The sequence below is a fragment of the Scylla paramamosain genome, unplaced genomic scaffold (genome assembly GCF_035594125.1).
Source record: "Scylla paramamosain isolate STU-SP2022 unplaced genomic scaffold, ASM3559412v1 Contig3, whole genome shotgun sequence".
In the NCBI taxonomy this organism is placed as follows: Eukaryota; Metazoa; Arthropoda; class Malacostraca; order Decapoda; family Portunidae; genus Scylla; species Scylla paramamosain.
In genome coordinates this window covers 60,001-80,000 of record NW_026973668.1, presented here as the reverse complement: position 1 = coordinate 80,000, position 20,000 = coordinate 60,001, and the positions used below count along the sequence as shown (strand labels likewise).

Below are 20,000 nucleotides of genomic sequence, written 5' to 3'. Positions count from 1 at the left end.
TTAGATACGAGTGAATGAATAAGGATGGGTAATAATGAATAATTTGTATAGGTAATTGAATAATGAGCTTGTAATGGTGAAATCACAGTGAATAAGTCATATGAAAGGGAAAGATACGAACAGCAGTGAATAATGAGTGATTTAGATACGAGTGAATGAGTACCAATGAATAAGGCTGGGTAATAATGAATGATTTGTATAGGTAATTGAATAATGAGCTTGTAATGGTGAAATCAACAGTGAATAAGTGATATGAAGGGGAAAGATACGAACAGCAGTGAATAATGAGTGATTTAGATACGAGTGAATGAGTACCAATGAATAAGGCTGGGTAATAATGAATGATTTGTATAGGTAACTGAATGAGGGTGTAATATTGAATAGTGAATCGGTGATCTGAGTAATTTGTGTAGTGATGATGTGTGGTGTTAGATTAGGATATATATTCTTTGTATTGGTGTTGATAATGGAATATGATTATAGCATGTGGTGTAAGCAAATTTACGTGTTCTCTCCAGGGTATGGCGTGGTGGTGGCGGCAGCGGCGGTGGCGACGGCAGCGGCGGTGACGACGGCAGCGGCGGTGACGACTTGGGTGTCCTGGGTGGCTTTAACAGGCAAGGGTAGTTATGTGAAGGTGTTGGCGGTGGTGGTGAGTCTTATTTAACGACTGGGATAATTTGTACACGTGTCATAGCCTGTTAGTGGTGTATAAGCGTGTTACGGTGGCGGTGGTGAGGTGGTGGTGTTCGCGGTTCTCCAGTTGTGATGACGTGTGTGGCGGTGGTGAGTGTAACCCTACTGCAGGCCTGTGATTGTGGTGGTGGTGGTGATTCAGGTGGCAATCACAAATTTTCAGTGTATCTTGCTTATTTACGCAGGATGAAGCAGTTGCAAGCATCCTGAGCGAAGTTTTTTGCGATATTTCATGTGTTTTCGCGATTATTTGGTGATTCAAACATGCCACATATCTAGAAACTATCAAAACACGATAATTTATCCTTGTTTTGTCAATGTTCCTTGAGGCACGGAGGAAATATCAGCTAATTTAATCGCAAGGCAAGGTAGGGGTGGGGTGGGTCCCTGTGGTTGTGGTGGTCTGGCAGTTTAAAGGCCGCGATGAATGAAAGGAGTGGGAGGTAACGGGGAGGAGAAAAGCGGGGGGGAGGGTACGTTTTTAAAATACATATAATCGCCAGAAATATATCTTCTAGTATTGATATCCTAGCAATAAAAATACTGCTATATGTGTGTTGCCTGAGACTAGAGCAGGTTTTTAGTATGTATAGAATGATATCAGTCAGACTCCAGAAATTGTCGTTTGTATGTAGTAATTATAAATTTTGTTATAATAACATTGACATTCTATTTGTGCGTATCTTGCGTAAATGTTACGAGTTTTTCCTTCTAGTTAATATACAAAGTCAATATTGGAATCAGTTTTGAAATATAACAACAGTTTGCAGTTGCAATGTTGATATTTTTCATATAAGGAACTATATTTATTCATTTATTTACTTTATATAAAGAATTAATAATGTACGACATGTTGGCCTGCTTACGCCGGCAACAGGCAGCCATTATCTTCCCGCGTCAGTAACCGCAAGACCTCGGTACGGGGGGGCTGCGCTAATCTGTGTATCGAAACTTGCCTATAAGAAGTGATTTATTTTCAGTTAACTGTTGAAGACAAGTGTAGCGAGTGTCGGCGCTTGTGTCGGGAGTTCTGAGCACGGCTGTGTCAATGGAGATACCGTGAACACACACAGGAAGGTAAGAAAAACGGCTATCCGTGTATAATATCTTACCTACACGTGATCGGTCTGTTCAAGTCGTTGTCTGAATATTCTCCTCTGTCCTTCGGTGCCACAGTGCCACACATAGTGCCACACATACTGGCTCCCATGTCATCCCTTCTGCCAGGCACCTATATCTACGCAAGGGTTAACGTAACATCTTGCAAGGGTAAGTAAACATTACATCTTGCCTGTGTAGTGACGTTCCTGGAGAGCGAGGGGTCACACACTTGACACCCTCAAGACTCACGGCCTCAGAGGTCACCCATAAGTTTTCCGTCAAGCCTTTCATCACCTGTGTGTACCCAAGACTCCATACACACGCCTAGAGATGCTATTTCTTCATACGACTTAACCCCGGTGTATTGCAGAGTCAGCCGCTGGAATTAACGTTCATCATCTGGTTTAAATAATTGCATCATCATCTTGTACTCCCAGCTTGTTCATATCACTTCCTTATCACGCCTCTTCATCTTATTATGTCTCCCAGCGCTTCTTCTTCCGCTAAACATCATCATTGCCTTTCTCACTACATCCTCTTCTCTTCATATCACTTCCTTATCACGCCTCTTCATCTTATTATGTCTCCCAGCGCTTCTTCTTCCGCTAAACATCATCATTGCCTTTCTCACTACATCCTCTTCTCTTCATATCACTTCCTTATCACGCCTCTTCATCTTATTATGTCTCCCAGCGCTCCTTCTCCCGCTTAACTTCATCATCATTGCCTTTCTTACTGCATTCTCTTCTTTCCTTGTGTTCAAAATATCTTAGTTGTGGTTTTCTTGCCTTGATATTAATATTCCTTACATTATTCTTGTATTTTCACTGTCTCCTTTCTAACAGTGAAGTGCCACCTATGCATCTCACCATCCTCATCTCTGTGCTCTCCTGAATGCCTCCCTCTCTTCCTTAAAAACCATTGGTCTGAACTCAATTCTGTATAAGGTTAATTTTGTATATCTCAGCTTTAATGGTATTTTCTTATCTAAGGTTAATTCTGTATATCTTATCAGCTTCAATGGTATTTTCTTATCTAAGGTTAATTCTGTATATCTCAGCTTCAATGGTATTATCTAAGGTTACTCTACTGCCCTTCATTTCTCCCATATAGCATTTACTCTGCTTTTTCTGTTCCTCCTCCTTCTACAGTTACTGATCCTAGGTATTTTAAATGTGTGCTTCAATATTATGCCATCCTCTGATGTTACATGTATTTTTTCTCATAATCTCTGTTGCTTATCATTAAATCTGTCTTTTGTGTGTTTGCATTCATTGCCTCTCTCTCTCCAGGTTGCTTTTCTATAACAAATATCTCTCCTGTACACCATGTATCTTTCTCTTTCGGTTTCCAACTCGTCTTACTACAAATCTGTTGCTTTTGTTACTAATATGTCTTTTGTATCTTCCCACAACTCTGCTGTTTCTGGTAAGGTGCTTTTGTTACCAATGTCTTTTGTATCTTCCCACAACTCTGCTGTTTCTGGTAAGGTGCTTTTGTTACCAATGTCTTTTGTATCTTCCCACAACTCTGCTGTTTCTGGTAAGGTGCTTTTGTTACCAATGTCTTTGATATCTTTCCGCAACTCTGGTGTTTCTGGTAAGGTGCTTTTGTTACCAATGTCTTTGATATCTTCCCACAACTCTGCTGTTTCTGGTAAGGTGCTTTTGTTACTAGTATGTATTTCCCTGAATGTTTCTTCAACTTTGCTTCTAAATTCATTCTTCTTTTCACTTTTCATCTCCCAGACTTTAATCTTTTCATTCTTTTTTCCTTTCTCTTCCTTCCACTTTTCATCCTAAACTCTGCTACTGATAATCTAATTTAATCTTTCATTCTTCATTCTTTCTCTTCCTTCCACTTTTCATCCTAAAATCTGCTACTAATAATCTGTTGCATCACCACTGCTATAACTTTGCAATCCAGTCTGTACCTAACTTAACCTAACCTAACCTAATATGTAGTCAGTCTGTACCAGGACATGTAGTCAGAAAAAAAAAAAACAATAAAAACAAAAAAAAAAAACCATTAGATGACTTACATTAAATATTTCTTTCAGATTTAAGAAGTATGACATACAGACAGACAGACAGGTGTGGAAGAAGTGCTGGCATACTGGAGGTCAAGAGTCACGTGATGAGTCGTACAGGTCACCAAGAGAGGTCATCCACTCAACCCCACTCTGCCAGTCCAGACGCAACACTGTCATGAAGATTTGCCTCAAGCTGTTTGCCTCTGCCTGTCTGTCTGTCTGTCTGTCTGTCTGTCTGCCTGCCTGCCTCCCTGCCGGCCAATTAATGATCTGTGTAGTCTGTTATACTTGTGAATATTGTGTGTGTGTTTCTCTTCCTTTCACTTTTCATCCTAAAATCTGCTACTGATAATCTAATTTAATCTTTCATTCTTCATTCTTTCTCTTCCTTCCACTTTTCATCCTAAAATCTGCTACTATTAATCTAATCTAATCTTTCATTCTTCATTCCTTCTCTTCCTTTCACTTTTCATCCTAAAATCTGCTACTATTAATCTAATCTAATCTTTCACTCTTCATTCTTTCTCTTCCTTCCACTTTTCATCCTAAAATCTGCTACTATTAATCTAATTTAATCTTTCATTCTTCATTCTCTCTCTTCCTTCCACTTTTCATCCTAAAATCTGCTACTAATAATCTTGTCTAATCTTTCATTCTTCATTCCTTCTCTTCCTTCCACTTTTCATCCTAAAATCTGCTAGTATTAATCTAATCTAATCTTTCATTCTTCATTCTCTCTCTTCCTTCCACTTTTCATCTTAAAATCTGCTACTGATAATCTAATCTAATCTTTTCATTCTTCATTCTCTCTCTTCCTTTCACTTTTCATCCTAAAATCTGCTACTAATAATCTAATCTAATCTTTTCATTCTTCCTTCTTTCTCTTCCTTCCACTTTTCATCCTAAAATCTGCTACTAATAATCTGTTGCATCACCACTGCTATAACTTTGCAATCCAGTCTGTACCTAACTTAACCTAACCTAACCTAACCTAATATGTAGTCAGTCTGTACCAGAATATGTAGTCAGGAAAAAAAAACTCTAAAAACAAAAAAAAAAAAAACATTAGATGACTTACATTAAATATTTCTTTCAGATTTAAGAAGTAGGATGATGCCACATAGACAGACAGACAGGTGTGGAAGAAGTGCTGGCATACTGGAGGTCAAGAGTCACGTGTTGAGTCATAAAGGTCACCAAGAGAGGTCATCCACTCAACCCCACTGCCAGTCCAGACGCAACACTGTCATGAAGATTTGCCTCAAGCTGTTTGCCCCTGTCTGCCTGTCTGCCTGTCTGCCTGTCTGCCTGTCTGTCTGTCTGTCTGTCTGTCTGCCTGCCTGCCTGCCTGCCTGCCTGCCTGTCTGTCTGTCTGTCTGTCTGTCTGTCTGTCTGTCTGTCTGCCTGCCTGTCTGTCTGTCTGTGCCTGTCTCTGTCTGTCTGCCTGTCTGTCTGTCTGTCTGTCTGTCTGTCTGTCTGCTTGCCTGCCTCCCTGTCTGCCTGCCTGCCTGCCTGTCTGTCTGTCTGTCTGCCTGCCTGCCTGCCTGTCTGCCAATTAATGATCTGTGTATTCTGTTATACTTGTGAATACTGTATGTGTGTGTGTGTGTGTGTGTGTGTGTTGTATTGTTGTGTAAAGTATATTATTGATTGTATAGCACATGTATGGGCTGGCCAGACCTGATGTACTGTGACAACCAAAATCTTGACATATACTGCTTGATAAATGAAAAGTAAAAATAGATAAATAAAATAAAAATGTTGTGCCAAACTAATGAGGTCTTTCTCTGGTCTTTTTCAGAGGTGCGTATGTCTGCGAGTCAGCCCAACCAAAACCTCTTGTATCTTGCCTTATTCTGATAATAGGTTAGGTTAGGTTATTTAGTGTGGGGGTCTCTTTTCCTTACTAACAAAATTAACAACCTGTCCCTTCCTTCTCGTCAAGCTGTCCGTGGGAGATGCCCCGAGACTCAGGTGTTTCTCAAGCATCCACTGCCAGTGTGGTGAGTCTCCTCTGCATTTCCTGCCTGTTAAATGACATGTTATATTGATGTGTTTTTTTTCAGAATTTATTTGTTTATTTTATTTTAACCTGTGTGTGTGTGTGTGTGCTTGCTATCAGTTTCATAGGTAAATGTGTGGAAAGATTAATTCTAAGCAAAAATAAATATAGCTTTATTTTCTGTTCTAGTCTAACCTTCCCCCTGTCTCATCTCTGCCTGCCAATTTCTGCTTCTCCCATGTGTATCTCAGCCTCTCCCAGTCTATCCCAGTCTCTCCCAATCCATCCCAGCCTCTCCCAGTCCATCCCAGCCTCTCCCAGATCATCCCAGTCTCTCCCAATCCATCCCAGCCTCTCCCAGTGCATCCCAGCCTCTCCCAGATCATCCCAGTCTCTCCCAATCCATCCCAGCCTCTCTCAGTCCATCCCAGCCTCTCTCAGTCCATCCCAGTAACCCCCTCCAGTCCATCCCAGCCTCTCCCAGCCTCTTAATTTCTGTGTGTGTGTGTGCCTTTTGAGTGAGTATTGAAATGTTTGGTTAAGTCAACATTCTGACCTGAGAGAAAATTATCACTTACTCCAAGATTTAGTTAATTTTAGGTCAGAAATTAATTTGAATAAGTGTAGTAAATTTGGTATTTTTGCGCATTCATTCATTGATTCATTAATTTGTGTGTTAAGGGAGAGTAGTCTTGTAGAGTCATTCACTCTTTCCTTCACAGTTTGTAAGAATGAGTGAAATAATTTATTGATGTGAACTAATGGATGTTTTTCCCCCTCTCTCTCTCTCTCTCTCTCTCTCTCTCTCTCTCTCTCTCTCTCTCTCTCTCTCTCTCTCTCTCTCTCTCTCTCTCTCTCTCTCTCTCTCTCTCTCTCTCTCTCTCTCTCCCCCCATAACAGCTAGGTCACCCTGATAGTCAGACGGGGCTCACTCAACGTAAGTGTTGTCTTGTTGTGTCTTGTCACTATAAACTGATGGATGGATATAATTGTTATATATATGTATATATAATTTTATTTATTACTTGTATGTACAATGACAACACCTTCAGATGACACAAATTTCCATGTGAATTTAATGTTGTCCTCCCTTTCCTCCATATCTTCCTTCCACGTTATTCCTCCATAAGTTATGCTTTCCTCAACCTTTTCTGAGTGACTATCATCTCAATTCAGTCAAAATAACCTTTGTTTTTATTTTATTTTTTTTCCTCTCAGAAGTGACTTAGTAATTGCAAATTTTGTGTTCCAGTGTTGCAGTGTTCGTGTTGCAGTGTTGCAGACTTTCACCCAAACAAGGGGAGTATTGTTTATTAATTGCATTGATTTTGTATATATATTGCTTGATGGGAGGTGGATGGTTGGCGGGTGGGTGGGGGAATCTGAGGGTACCTATGTAGGGTGTGTGTGTCTGTCTGTCTGTCTGTCTGTCTGTCTGTTTTTTTTGTGTGTGTGTGTGTGTGTGTGTATTTTTTTTTATATATGTGTGTGTGTGTGTGTGTGTGTGTCTGTCTGTGTTTTTTTGTTGTTTGTGTGTGCGTGTGTGTGTGTGTGAGTGTATTTTATGTGTGTGTGTGTGTAGGTATAGGTATAGGGCCAGAATCTTAGAATATTTGACTTAGGTTAATAGAAGAGTGGTAGGTTAATAGAAGAGTGGTAAGTTGATGTTATTTATGAAAGGGTTAAGTAAGGCATAGAGAGAGACAGAGAGCTACTGATAGGATTAGGATGATAGGGAGTGTGAATGGTTAGCTCAGATTATATGGAGTGCTTCATTCCATATAATCAGAGCTTGTGTGGCATGCTGCACTGTTGCATACAAGTATCTTCTTATTTCCGTAGTGGTGGTGGTGCTGGTGGTAGTGGTGGTGGTGGTGGTGGCACGTTATGAATGATATTTTTTTTTTTTTTTTTTGGTTCGGGGGTATATAGTGTTTATAGATATATATATATATATTTTTTTTTACCCAGATCTTTTGGTAAGAGGTCTGGGTTTATGTATGGATGTATGTACGTGTCTGGCCAGTATTTGGTAAGATGCTGGCTGGATTGTGTGTCCATGCGTGTGTGTGTGTGTGTGTGTGTGCGTGTGTGTGTATGTATGTATGTATGTATGTACGTGTCTGGCCAGTATTTGGTAAGATGCTGGCTGGATTGTGTGTCCATGCGTGTGTGTGTGTGTGTGTGCGTGTGTGTGTATGTATGTATGTATGTATGTATGTACGTGTCTGGCCAGTATTTTGGTAAGATACTGGCTGGATTGTGTGTGTGTGTGTGTGTGTGTGTGTGTGTGTGTGTGTGCGCAATTTTCTTTTAGGTTAACTAATTAGTTAAATAAATAAATGAGAAAATAAATAAATAAATAAATAAATGAGAAAATAGGTAAAAGTAATAATAAGAAAATTTGAAAGTAAATAAATATATAAATAAAAATATAGGAATATTTATGAGGTGGGGGAGCAGAAGGGGGGGTGGGTAAGCAAGATTAGGAGTGCTGGTAGAAGTAGGGGGTGAAGGGGCGGGTGAGGAAGCTGTATGGATGACCACAATAGGGGGGGCGGGTTGGGGTAGGATGTGGGTGATATATAATTTGCTAATATTTGAACCCTTTATATACCGACATGCATACTGACACATTTCTCTCAGACAGATAAGCCTGGCTGGTGAGAGAGAGAGGGAGTGGGGGGTTCTGTTTCATTATGTAAGTGTTTGAGGTGACGAGGTTGTCTGGCCAGCCTTGACCCAGTACATGTGATAGGCTTATTGGAATTCATCATTGTTCTTGCATTGTAATCGTTATTGTGTGTGTGTGTGTGTGTGTGTGTGTTTGTTATTAGTGTACTTTAAATTGTAGATGGTGTATTATTGAATTAACATAAAGTTAACATGAATTAACATAAAGCACAATTTTATTAGTATTTTTTGTTTATTTGTTTTAACCAAGACTTTAGTGTACAAGTTTTTGGTAAATAAATTGTTATTAACATTACTTACTGTTTTGAAACCTTTCTACTGTAGGAGTTTAAGTCACAGGAAGAAGTAAAGAGACATTGGTGTAAATATTGGATTGCATTAGAAAAAAAAAATAATAATTTTCCTCCCAAAGGTGAACAGTACTTATGGAGGCCTGAATGGTGGTGAGTCCATTCCAGACTATTCCAGTCACCCACCACTCTCTTTGACAACTAATTCCTCCTTACTTACTAATTCCTTCTTACTTACTACTACTACTACTACTACTATGACTACTACAGCTGGCCACACACATTTAAAGCCATTTTTTTTAATTTTTACAAAGTTTAGACATAGACAGATAAAAGAATTTGTTTGTTGAATGCCTAATTGCTTCATTTCTGGTATTTTAATATATCTTTTAATTGTTAGGGTGTTCAAGGTGTTTTTTCATAATATTAGTGATAGTTTTGTAGGCTCTGCTTATTTATCTGTCTGTTATTTTATCTATTAATCTCTCAGTTTACCCATTTATCTAAGTATCTGCTGGACCTAACCTAACTAGGCCTATCTCTGCTTGTCTCAATGTCTATCTGTTTACCTAATCTAACCATCTATCTCTCAGTCTATTTAACTTTCTGTTTAACCATTTATCTATCTCTCTGTCTCAATCTATGTAACTAAGTACTACCTAACCTAACCATCTCTCTCTCTCTCTCTCTCTCTCAGAATGTGGATGAGGGGACAAGAGAGCCAGTGTTCCAAGTACCACCACCATCACCACTGCCACCACCACCACCACCATCAGGAGCACAGATTCACTGAAGTCTCTACCAAGATTTCTTTGAGTTTTTTGATAAATTTAACTTCCAGGAGAGAGAGAGATGCTGATTGTTAAAGGCAGTGTGTGAAGCCTGCCCACTGTCTTTGTATATACAGGTTAGGGTGTGTGTGTGTGTGTGTGTGTGTGTGTGTGAGCGTTTTGTATCCTCCACACTGCTTGTCTTAATCTAGCTTGCCAAACTAAATGAAGTCATCCACAGCCACAGCCTTATTCTTCCTTTCATTTGTATCTACACAGTCCTATGAGCAGCTCCTCTTCCTCCTCCTCCTCCTCCTCCTCCTCCTCCTCTTAATGTTTTCTCTTTCACTGCTGTTCATGAAAGTGTAGAAGAAATATTAGTTATATCTGGCAGTGATCAGACCTCATGTACAGGTGTGGTCCCTTACTACAGACACAGCCTAAGGTAACCTAACCCAATCATTTCAGAAGGTGGAATTTGAGTCGGCCAAGCCTCAGAAATGCAGGAAGGATTAGCGGTGATGACTGCAGGCTGCCATCGACCCGCAGGTAATTACCACATACTGCCGGTGCCCTTGTCACACATCGGAACGCTGCCCTAATTTATGGTTTTATCCTTTTGTTTGTTTATTTATTTATTTATTTATTTATTTATTTATTACCTCTCAACTCATTAAGTCTATCTACCTGACAGCTTTGTGTACAGAAACACTTACCTACTGACTCGCTGACTTGCTTCCAGGTGTGATGGTGCCCGACCAGCTGGTACACATCAGTGAGATGGTGGTGGTGCTGGAAAACAGCTGGTTTGCCAAGTGCAGCGTCAGGCAGGCCGCCCGCCCACACAGTCACCAGAAGGATCACAGGTAAGGCAGAGAGGGGAGAGGCATGACAGGGTGATATTGAGAGAGAGAGAGAGAGAGAGAGAGAGAGAGAGAGATTGAGATTGTGTGATTATAAAGTAGAAAGGATGAAGGTGTTAGTCTGTGTGTGCAAGAGGAACAGAGATAGATTATTCCTCCTGCTGGTCTGGCTTTCTACTGTCTATTTGTCTGGTCAACTGTCTATATTATTTTATATTCCTGCTGGTCTGGTCTATTTATATTATTCCTCCTGCTGAATCCACTATTTTTCTCCACTAATGTATTATTCCACTATGTCAGCCAATGTTAAATACAGTTACTTTGCATGTTTAAACTTCAATCTTCCCTTTATGTGTGACAATAACAGTTTCAATCTTGGATATGATATGTCACTCAGTCATTCAGTCAGTCAGTCACTCAGTCACACAGTTATTCATCAATGAGTGAGTCCTACCTTCACTGTATACCCAGTGTGTATACAGTGACAGATTTCACTCACTCACTCACCCCTCCCACCTGCTTCCCACCCCCAGGTCATCACAGGAATCAAATGCAGCATCAGTATGGCTCACCAAACACTTCCCCTCACACTGGTGGTGTTGACCTGCCTTGTGAACACCTGATCTCCTGTGCTCCTGTCCTTCACAGCTCTCCAGGTGACATCAGGTAAGTCAGACACCTATCTTTCACCTGAATAGCTCTCTCAATCCCTAGTGGAAAGGCTGCTGCTACTACTACTACTACTACTACTACTACTACTACTACTACTACTACTACTACTACTACTACTACTACTACTACTACTACTACTACTAATAATAATAATAAAAGGCAAAAGGAGTACACTACAGGGGGCCAAGGACACACCACAGCTGCCCACATACATATTTAAGTCATTTTTTATGGATTTTTACAAAGTTTAGACATAGACAGATAGAAGAATTTGTTTGTTGAATGCCTAATTGCCTCATTTCTGGTATTTTAATGATTTTTTAATTGTTAGGCAAGGCGCACATTGAGACGCAGGGCAGCACAGAGCAGGGCAGACGCAGGGCAGGGCAGGGCAGGGCAGCACAGCGCAGCACAGGCGTGGTGCGCACATTGAGAAGCAGGCTGTCGTCCTGTGCGGTAGTGTTGATCATGGCTGTTGCCAAAAATTACTTTGGAAACCTTAGTTCCGATTCCGACTCAGAAAACGAGTTGGAGAAAGTAACGTTATTATATGACATTTGTAGAGCAAAGAGGTCAGTGTGGAGGAGTGAATACTTGGAGAAGAGGAAAACACATGGAGAATTTGCCCATAACTCGTTCTTATAAGTTCCTCTCATATAATGAGGATGACTAGTGTCATACAGCACTCTTTGATGGCGAACAGCCTCTATGAGTTGCTCTGTGGACGACATTGTGAGTACTGAAGAGCAAGTTGCTATCGAGCTGCGCCGCACGTGGCACAGGAAACTGCGTTGGAACGACTGCGTGGCGCTGGCCGGCACAGGTCTGCATCTGTGCTGTGCTGTCCTGCGTGTCAATATGCGTGCTTAGGTTTAAACCGGTGAGATGCAGTTTTCTGCCCTGCTCTGTGCTGTGTCGCCTGTGTTGCCTGCGTCTCAATGTGCGCCCGGCCTTAGGGTGTTCAAGGGTTTTTTTCATAATATTAGTGATAGTTTTGCAGGCTCTGCTTATTTATCTGTCTGTTATTTTATCTATTAATCTCTCAGTTTACCCATTTATCTAAGTATCTGCTGGACCTAACCTAACTAGGCCTATCTCTGCTTGTCTCAATGTCTATCTGTTTACCTAATCTAACCATCTATCTCTCGGTCTATTTAACTTTCTGTTTAACCATTTATCTATCTCTCTGTCTCAATCTATGTAACTAAGTACTACCTAACCTAACCATCTCTCTCTCTCTCTCTCTCAGATGTGGATGAGGGGACAAGAGAGCCAGTGTTCCAAGTACCACCACCATCACCACTGCCACCACCACCACCACCATCAGGAGCACAGATTCACTGAAGTCTCTACCAAGATTTCTTTGAGTTTTTTGATAAATTTAACTTCCAGGAGAGAGAGAGACAGAGATGATTGTTACTGGCAGTGTGTGAAGCCTGCCCACTGTCTTTGTATATACAGGTTAGGGTGTGTGTGTGCATGTGTGTGTGTGTGTGTGTGTGTGTGTGAGTGTGTGTGTGTTTTGTATCCTCCACACTGCTTGTCTTAATCTAGCTTGCCAAACTAAATGAAGTCATCCACAGCCACAGCCTTATTCTTCCTTTCATTTGTATCTACACAGTCCTATGAGCAGCTCTTCCTCCTCCTCCTCCTCCTCCTCCTCCTCCTCCTCCTCCTCCTCTTCCTCCTCCTCGTCTTCCTTCTATTATTCCTGTTTCCTTGTATGTCTTATTCCTCCTCCTCCTCCTCCTCCTCGTCTTCCTTCTATTATTCCTGTTTCCTTGTATGTCTTATTCCTCCTCCTCCTCCTCCTCCTCCTCCTCCTCCTCCTCCTCCTCCTCCTCCTCCTCCTCCTCTTAATGTTTTCTCTTTCACTGCTGTTCATGAAAGTGTAGAAGAAATATTAGTTATATCTGGCAGTGATCAGACCTCATGTACAGGTGTGGTCCCTTACTACAGACACAGCCTAAGGTAACCTAACCCAATCATTTCAGAAGGTGGAATTTGAGTCGGCCAAGCCTCAGAAATGCAGGAAGGATTAGCGGTGATGACTGCAGGCTGCCATCGACCCGCAGGTAATTACCACATACTGCCGGTGCCCTTGTCACACATCGGAACGCTGCCCTAATTTATGGTTTTATCCTTTTGTTTGTTTATTTATTTATTTATTTATTTATTTATTTATTACCTCTCAACTCATTAAGTCTATCTACCTGACAGCTTTGTGTACAGAAACACTTACCTACTGACTCGCTGACTTGCTTCCAGGTGTGATGGTGCCCGACCAGCTGGTACACATCAGTGAGATGGTGGTGGTGCTGGAAAACAGCTGGTTTGCCAAGGGCAGCGCCAGGCAGGCTGCCTGCCCACACAGTCACCAGAAGGATCACGGGTAAGGCAGAGAGGGGAGAGGCATGACAGGGTGATATTGAGAGAGAGAGAGAGAGAGAGAGAGAGAGAGATTGAGATTGTGTGATTATAAAGTAGAAAGGATGAAAGTGTTAGTCTGTGTGTGCAAGAGGAACAGAGATAGATTATTCCTTCTGCTGGTCTGGCTTTCTACTGTCTATTTGTCTGGTATAATGTCTATATTTATATTATTCCTGCTGGTCTGGTCTATTTATATTATTGCTCCTGCTGAATCCACTATTTTTCTCCACTAATGTATTATTCCACTATGATATTCCAATGACAGATTTCAGTTCTTCAGTATTTTGAGCAGTTCTGAAGTTCCAGTGACAGGTATAACTTCCTCACCAGATTTATCAGTGGTGTGTTGAGATGTTCCACTGACAGGTATAGCTGCATCTGACTCACCAATACTTTGCTGTAAGGTTCCATTCACAGGTAAAGCCTCATCAGACACAACACAGAGTGCAGCTTCTTCTGAGATACCAGTGGTCTGAAGTGAAGCTGCAAGAAGTTTTCCCAGCACAGATCTTCACTTACATTTCTGTTGCCAGCACATCTCCCGTCAGGTCTTGGGAGCACCGGGTGTTGTTCGGCAGGAAGGAGGCCAGGTTGTTAGGGCACGGCCTCACCCCACTGTCGCACACACCCACAGGCATGAGGGGTGCCAGCCAGCAGGCCACGTCCCCAACACAGCTCCCACCTGCATCCTGACCTCATTCAGCATCAACACCAGCCACACAGAAAAGTGATGCTCCTGCAACAGCTGACGTTTACCTTTGCCAGTCACCTCGTCCATGCTGAACTGCTCCACCAGCACCTTTGAAGCAGCTGTCCTACATCCTCCTGGAAGCAACAGCATACAGTATGATCAACACAACTGTATTTCAGCCAATGTTAAATACAATTACTTTGCATGTTTAAACTTCAATCTTTCCTTTATGTGTGACAATAACAGTTTCAATCTTGGATATGATATGTCACTCAGTCATTCAGTCAGTCAGTCACTCAGTCACACAGTTATTCATCAATGAGTGAGTCCTACCTTCACTGTATACCCAGTGTGTATACAGTGACAGATTTCACTCACTCACTCACCCCTCCCACCTGCTTCCCACCCCCAGGTCATCACAGGAATCAAATGCAGCATCAGTATGGCTCACCAAACACTTCCCCTCACACTGGTGGTGTTGACCTGCCTTGTGAACACCTGATCTCCTGTGCTCCTGTCCTTCACAGCTCTCCAGGTGACATCAGGTAAGTCAGACACCTATCTTTCACTTAATAGCTCTCTCAACCCCTAGTGGAAAGGCTACTACTACTACTACTACTACTACAGCTGGCCCCACACATTTAAAGTCATTTTTTTTTATTTTTACAAAGTTTAGACATAGACAGATAGAAGAATTTGTTTATTGAATGCCTAATTGCCTCATTTCTGGTATTTTAATATATTTTTTAATTGTTAGGGTGTTCAAGGGTTTTTTCATAATATTAGTGATAGTTTTGCAGGCTCTGCTTATTTATCTGTCACACTCAGACTTTCCTTTCCTCCACTTAGCTGAGTGCAGCTGTCGGTGACTGCAGGAATGGACCTCAGATGGTGGATACAGCATTACCAAGTCAAGAAGGAGACACTGTGATGTGGCTGCAGGTGGATAGGTGAGGCATTGTTCTAGTGTTGTTGTGAGGTGTTCCATTACCTTGAAATCCACAGGCCTTGTTACCTTGCATGCATGTTCAACAAAAGTCAAAGCTAATGAGAAACTTGCTTTTATAAAACAGCTTGCTACCCAACAAAGCAAAGGATTATATTTATTTATTTATAGTCTTTCACTATTCCATAATTCAAGCCAGTGAATCTAATCTCTTTCTTTCTATACAGATACCAGGATATGTGACCACCAGCACCACCACCACCACCATTGGAGATGCCCCTCCCTAGTTGCACATTACGGCCCTGTTGTGTACCCTGGTGGCCTTCATAGTTGACCGGTGAGTACGTATATATGTTGAGGGTTGCTGTGCTCTCAGTCACTGTCTTCCGAGGCCACAGAGAGTTTCTCCTGTTGATACTGTAGAAATGTTGTGTATCTGTCAGAAGAACCATAAAAAAACTCTCTTGAAAACCTGTGTCTCTTCAACTAGAGACTTTGGGAAGTAGTGGAGGTGTGGCCAGACTTGTTTCAGAATGTACCAGAAAGTCTAACCTGATTTTCTTGTTAATATTGGGATTTTTATTGGAGTTAAAAGGAAGTTTGATATTTTATCAATATTTATTTATTTGGTGAATTCAATGAAGTTTGACATAAAGTTATATTCAAAGTAATTACAAACGCACACACACACACACACACACACACACACACACACACACACACACACACACACACACACACACACACACACACACACACACACACACACACACACTACAGGTCTTAACCAATGCATCATAAATTTTTGTGTATAGTTACATTGTGCTTAGTATTTTGCAAACAGCATCTTTAATAATTTTATTGCATGCCTAAAAAAAAAAAATTCAAGCAACATAACTTAATATTTGTGTTTGTTTATGTGCATGGCTCTAAATAATATATGTTTGTGTGTTTGTGTGTTAGTTGGCTTGTGTGTGTCTGTGGTTTGCTATTGGTTCAGTACATCTGTGCCTGGCCTGGTCTGAAACGTGGCTGCTTTACAATGTTTTCTGGCACAGAGGAAGAAATGGTGTGCTGTTCTTCTGTTTTGTCCTGACTGAGAAGCTGTTGTGCTTTTTTTTCCTTGTTCTGCGTTGCTGTGCTTCAAGGGGTAGACTTGCCTGTCCTCCATTGTCCTGTGTCTGTCATGCTTGTTGTATAGTCAGTAAAACACCTTTTGTTCTGTCTTGCCCTGAATGGTCTGTTGTGCTTGTTGTGTCTCTCAGATCTTCCACATTCTCTTCTTCTCTTATTTTTTCTGATAATTTCCTTTGACTTTAATTCTTTTCATCTATCAACACCAATATACCACACCACACCACACCACCACCACCACCACCACCACCACCTGCATCACACTCAGACTTTCCTTTCCTCCACTTAGCTGAGTGCAGCTGTCAGTGACTGCAGGAATGGACCTCAGATGGTGGACACAGCATTACCAAGTCAAGAAGTTGTCCAGTATTTTATCTCTGCTCTCAAACAAGCAATGACCAGTGGTGGTGTTGTTCATGTCTGGCTTGTGTGTGTGTGTGTGTGTGTGTGTGTGTGTGTGTGTGTGTGTGTGTGAGTTTGTTCACCCATTATGATTTGAAGAGATTGTGTTTGTATTTTTATTGTGGTACTCTGTGATTATACTTTGAAATTATACGGCCTTAAAATTGACCTTTACCCTCGTAGTGACCTCTGCTTGACCCTGTGTGGTAGTGGAGTGAGGCTTGTGACAGTTAGGTATGGAGGAATTGGTTGTCAAAAAGAGTGGTGGGTGACTGGAATAGTCTGGAATGGACTCACCACCAGTCAGGTTGTCAGAGGTCAGTCAACACCCAGCTTTAAAAGAAGGGATTTGCTCGCCGGAAGTCCACAGATCCGGAACGGCCCAAGAACGCACACACGGGTGCTGTTGCCGTGAGCCGAGCCCCAATCCTTCCTCTTTCCACGCGTAATCTCTTCTTGGCCGATGCTTCTCCTTGTTATTTTAATTTGTGGTTAAGGACCAGCACCTCAGTGGCTCCTTTTTCATCTGCTTTAAAATAAGGAAACAGAGAGAGAACATTTGAACATTTATTAATAACTAACAGTTACATTTAGGAGATATATACATAGTGAGGTTTAATGTGTGTGTTGTAGTTAGCCTTTTTAAAGCAGAGGTTTAAAGTAGTGTGGTAGATATGATAAGAAGAAGAGTCTGGATACACTATTGCTTTAGAATGAGGTAATAATTCAAATTAGTAGGTAGCTAAGATCAGATTTTAAAATTTTGTTTTAAATGTGGTGATAGAGGGTGCATCCTGAATTTGGAGAGGCACAGAGTTCCATACAGGAGGCCCTACATAAGAAAGTGAGTGGTTAAATTGGTTAAGTCCATGAGGGGGAGAATGGTGAGGTTAGACATACTAGCCTATCTTCAAAAGTTTTCTTATTCATATTCATTCACTCCTTGGGTCACTAAATAGCAATGGCAACAGTGACAAGGCATTATTACTTACAGGAAAGAGTCGGCCTCCAGCATTACTTTGGGCTGGACGTACCGTAGCTTGCGTTCACTGTCGTTGCAGATCACCTGGGCCAGGCTTGTCTTGCGGAGCTCGTACAGTCGTTCTGAAAGTGTGGTTCGGTTTAAGCTGTGTGTTTCTGAATGCATGGAACAGTTCAGGGCTCCCTTCCTAAATATATGGTAGTATTATTGAATTATTAATTTATTATAATACTGTAGCCCAAATAATGAACAAAAGGCCATAAGAACACAAGAAAGGCTGATATTGACAAACATAAGATAAAAAAGGAAGGAGAATTGAAAGAAACAAGAAGGAACTGAGAGGAAGAAGAAGGAAAATAGACAGTAATGTTTATAATTTGAATAACCCATAGACAACAAGAGAACAGAGAAGACCTGCTGTTTCTGGACACAAGGCAAACAAGAGGAAATAGCAAGGGGGTAGGAAACACATCAACAACCATTGTAACATAAATTTATACTAAGAATAGCTGGTATTTTAAATGGACTTAATAGATGTATAGCCTTGCAATCTCAGTTTATGATTTCAAGCAGGTGAAAACACACACACACACACACACACACACACACACACACACACACACACACACATGATTAGGTAGAGAACAGACACAGGAAAAAGGTATATTCATTGAAATCTTGCAAAATGATCTTAGTATGGCCCAGAATACAGATCATTTAAGGTCAAGTTGCATGAAATTTATTTATTTAGAGGTATTTATTTATGTTGGTATATGTTGACCTCAGCAAGACCCAGGACACAAGGTCATTCAAAGTCAGATGTATTGCTGTTTTGACCTCAGCAGACCCAGAATGAAAGGTCATTGAAGGTCAAATTATGTTTATGAAGCTTTTCTATTTCATTTAGTGAGATGTGTGTGTGTGTGTGTGTGTGTGTGTGTGTGTGTGTTATATGCTTTTTGTTTGTTAGGGGACAAGAGAGTTGTGAGAGAGTAGCGTTTATTCAGGAGCATAGTGACCCTGGTGGCATTTTCACTACTACTATTGATTTTATCTATCTCAGGGAAGGTTAGGTTAGGTTAAACTAGGTTAGGGTAGGTTAGGATATCGCACCACCTTTCTTTGTTAATCTTACCAATTATTATTTTTGGTACTTTGAACTATCTTAGCCTAACCTAACCTAACCTTAAATAAATAAACAAATAGAATAAATAAACAAATATAAATTTACCTGATTGATTCTGCTCTTTGTTGATATTGGCAATCTTCTTCCGTGAGTGGGACAGCACTTGACAAGTTTACAACTTGTTCTTCAGTTCTTTTCACATGTAAATTGCAGGCATGCATTTACAGTTCATAAGGTCTTCCCATGCAGGTTTCTTATCTGCATGGGTCAGGGAAGCGTGAAACCGTCCCTTTATTATACATTGTTTTTATGCCATGATGTTAACCAAACGCACTGTTTCATCATTTGACCAGTTTGGTTCCTCCAGAGTGTTTGGAGTTGGGTCCATGGAGTTTAAATTGTTGTTGTCAGGTCTTGTTTACATATGAGCACATACTTCTTTCGAATGGCACACATTTACAGTAATACTCATATGTAGATAAATAATACTTTAATATAATAACAGCTAAGGCATTGGAAAATAAGAACATGAGAAATTAATGCTGGAAAAAATACGAAAAAGACCAGAGATGAGCGCTCAAATAATTATAAGAAAGAAAATCCTAGAATATATAAGCCCGCGGTCTCTTGGTGGGTCATGTAGGTTCGCTTCAAGTGACACAAATTCATGTATATAATTGGATTGCTTCATCATTTACAGCTAAGGCATTGCAAAATAAGAACATGAGAAATCAATAATGGGAAAAATACGAGAAAGGGCCACAGATGAGCGGTAAAATAATTATAAGAAAGAAAATCCTATAATATTTAAGCCACTGGTCTCTTGCACTATGGAGTCATGTAGGGAGTCGCTTTAAGGTACGCCTTGGCTTGAAAATGTGACGTTTTTTTCGTTTCCCTTCCTTCAGCTACGCTTTCCCCGCGGTGAGTGGAAAGGTTAAGGTTAAGGTGCCTCAGTGTGGAGTTAAATTGAGGAATAACTTAGAACAGATATTTGTATATTTTGGATTTTTTTTTTTTTTTTTTTGAGGTGAACGTTTTGCTAGGCATTTGTTAGGCTGGACTGTAGTGTTGTCTCTTCTCTCATTCCCTCCTTCTCCTTTGTATAAGGTTATTAATTTGATAGTGTATGGCAAGATGTGTTGAGTGATAACTACAGGTTGGGGTGT

The 20,000-nt window shown here is 40.9% G+C and overlaps 1 protein-coding gene and 1 long non-coding RNA gene across 7 annotated transcripts in view; one reads left to right on the top strand and one right to left on the bottom strand.

Annotated features, from left to right (window-relative positions):
• LOC135096371 (uncharacterized) overlaps window positions 1-16,874 on the top strand; it is a 17,060-nt gene extending 186 nt beyond the window's left edge. The window contains exons 2-18 of one of the 6 annotated variants that reach the window (XR_010264715.1): window positions 519-617; window positions 1,677-1,773; window positions 4,926-5,832; window positions 6,183-6,349; window positions 6,732-6,768; window positions 7,084-8,532; window positions 9,513-9,722; window positions 10,054-10,134; window positions 10,328-10,451; window positions 10,982-11,114; window positions 12,370-12,581; window positions 13,115-13,195; window positions 13,389-14,394; window positions 14,654-14,786; window positions 15,091-15,191; window positions 15,415-15,524; window positions 16,611-16,874. Coding sequence is in view for 1 of the 6 variants with exons in the window: in XM_063997836.1 (XP_063853906.1) it covers window positions 5,788-5,832; window positions 6,123-6,323 (246 nt within the window). In the remaining 5 variants the exon portion in view is untranslated. Of the gene's footprint in view, window positions 1-518; window positions 618-1,676; window positions 1,774-3,856; window positions 4,120-4,925; window positions 5,833-6,122; window positions 6,350-6,731; window positions 6,769-7,083; window positions 8,533-9,512; window positions 9,723-10,053; window positions 10,135-10,327; window positions 10,452-10,981; window positions 11,115-12,369; window positions 12,582-13,114; window positions 13,196-13,388; window positions 14,395-14,653; window positions 14,787-15,090; window positions 15,192-15,414; window positions 15,525-16,610 lie in introns of those variants that run through there. The other 5 variants (XR_010264718.1, XR_010264717.1, XR_010264714.1 and 2 more) reach the window with 5 other exon arrangements.
• LOC135096372 (uncharacterized) lies at window positions 16,092-19,406 on the bottom strand. Its single transcript, XR_010264719.1, has 3 exons — window positions 18,937-19,406; window positions 17,716-17,827; window positions 16,092-17,252 (listed from the first exon to the last, which is right to left on the bottom strand). It is a non-coding gene; the product is annotated as an uncharacterized LOC135096372 (long non-coding RNA).
• Between the last annotated feature and the right edge of the window lie 594 nt (window positions 19,407-20,000).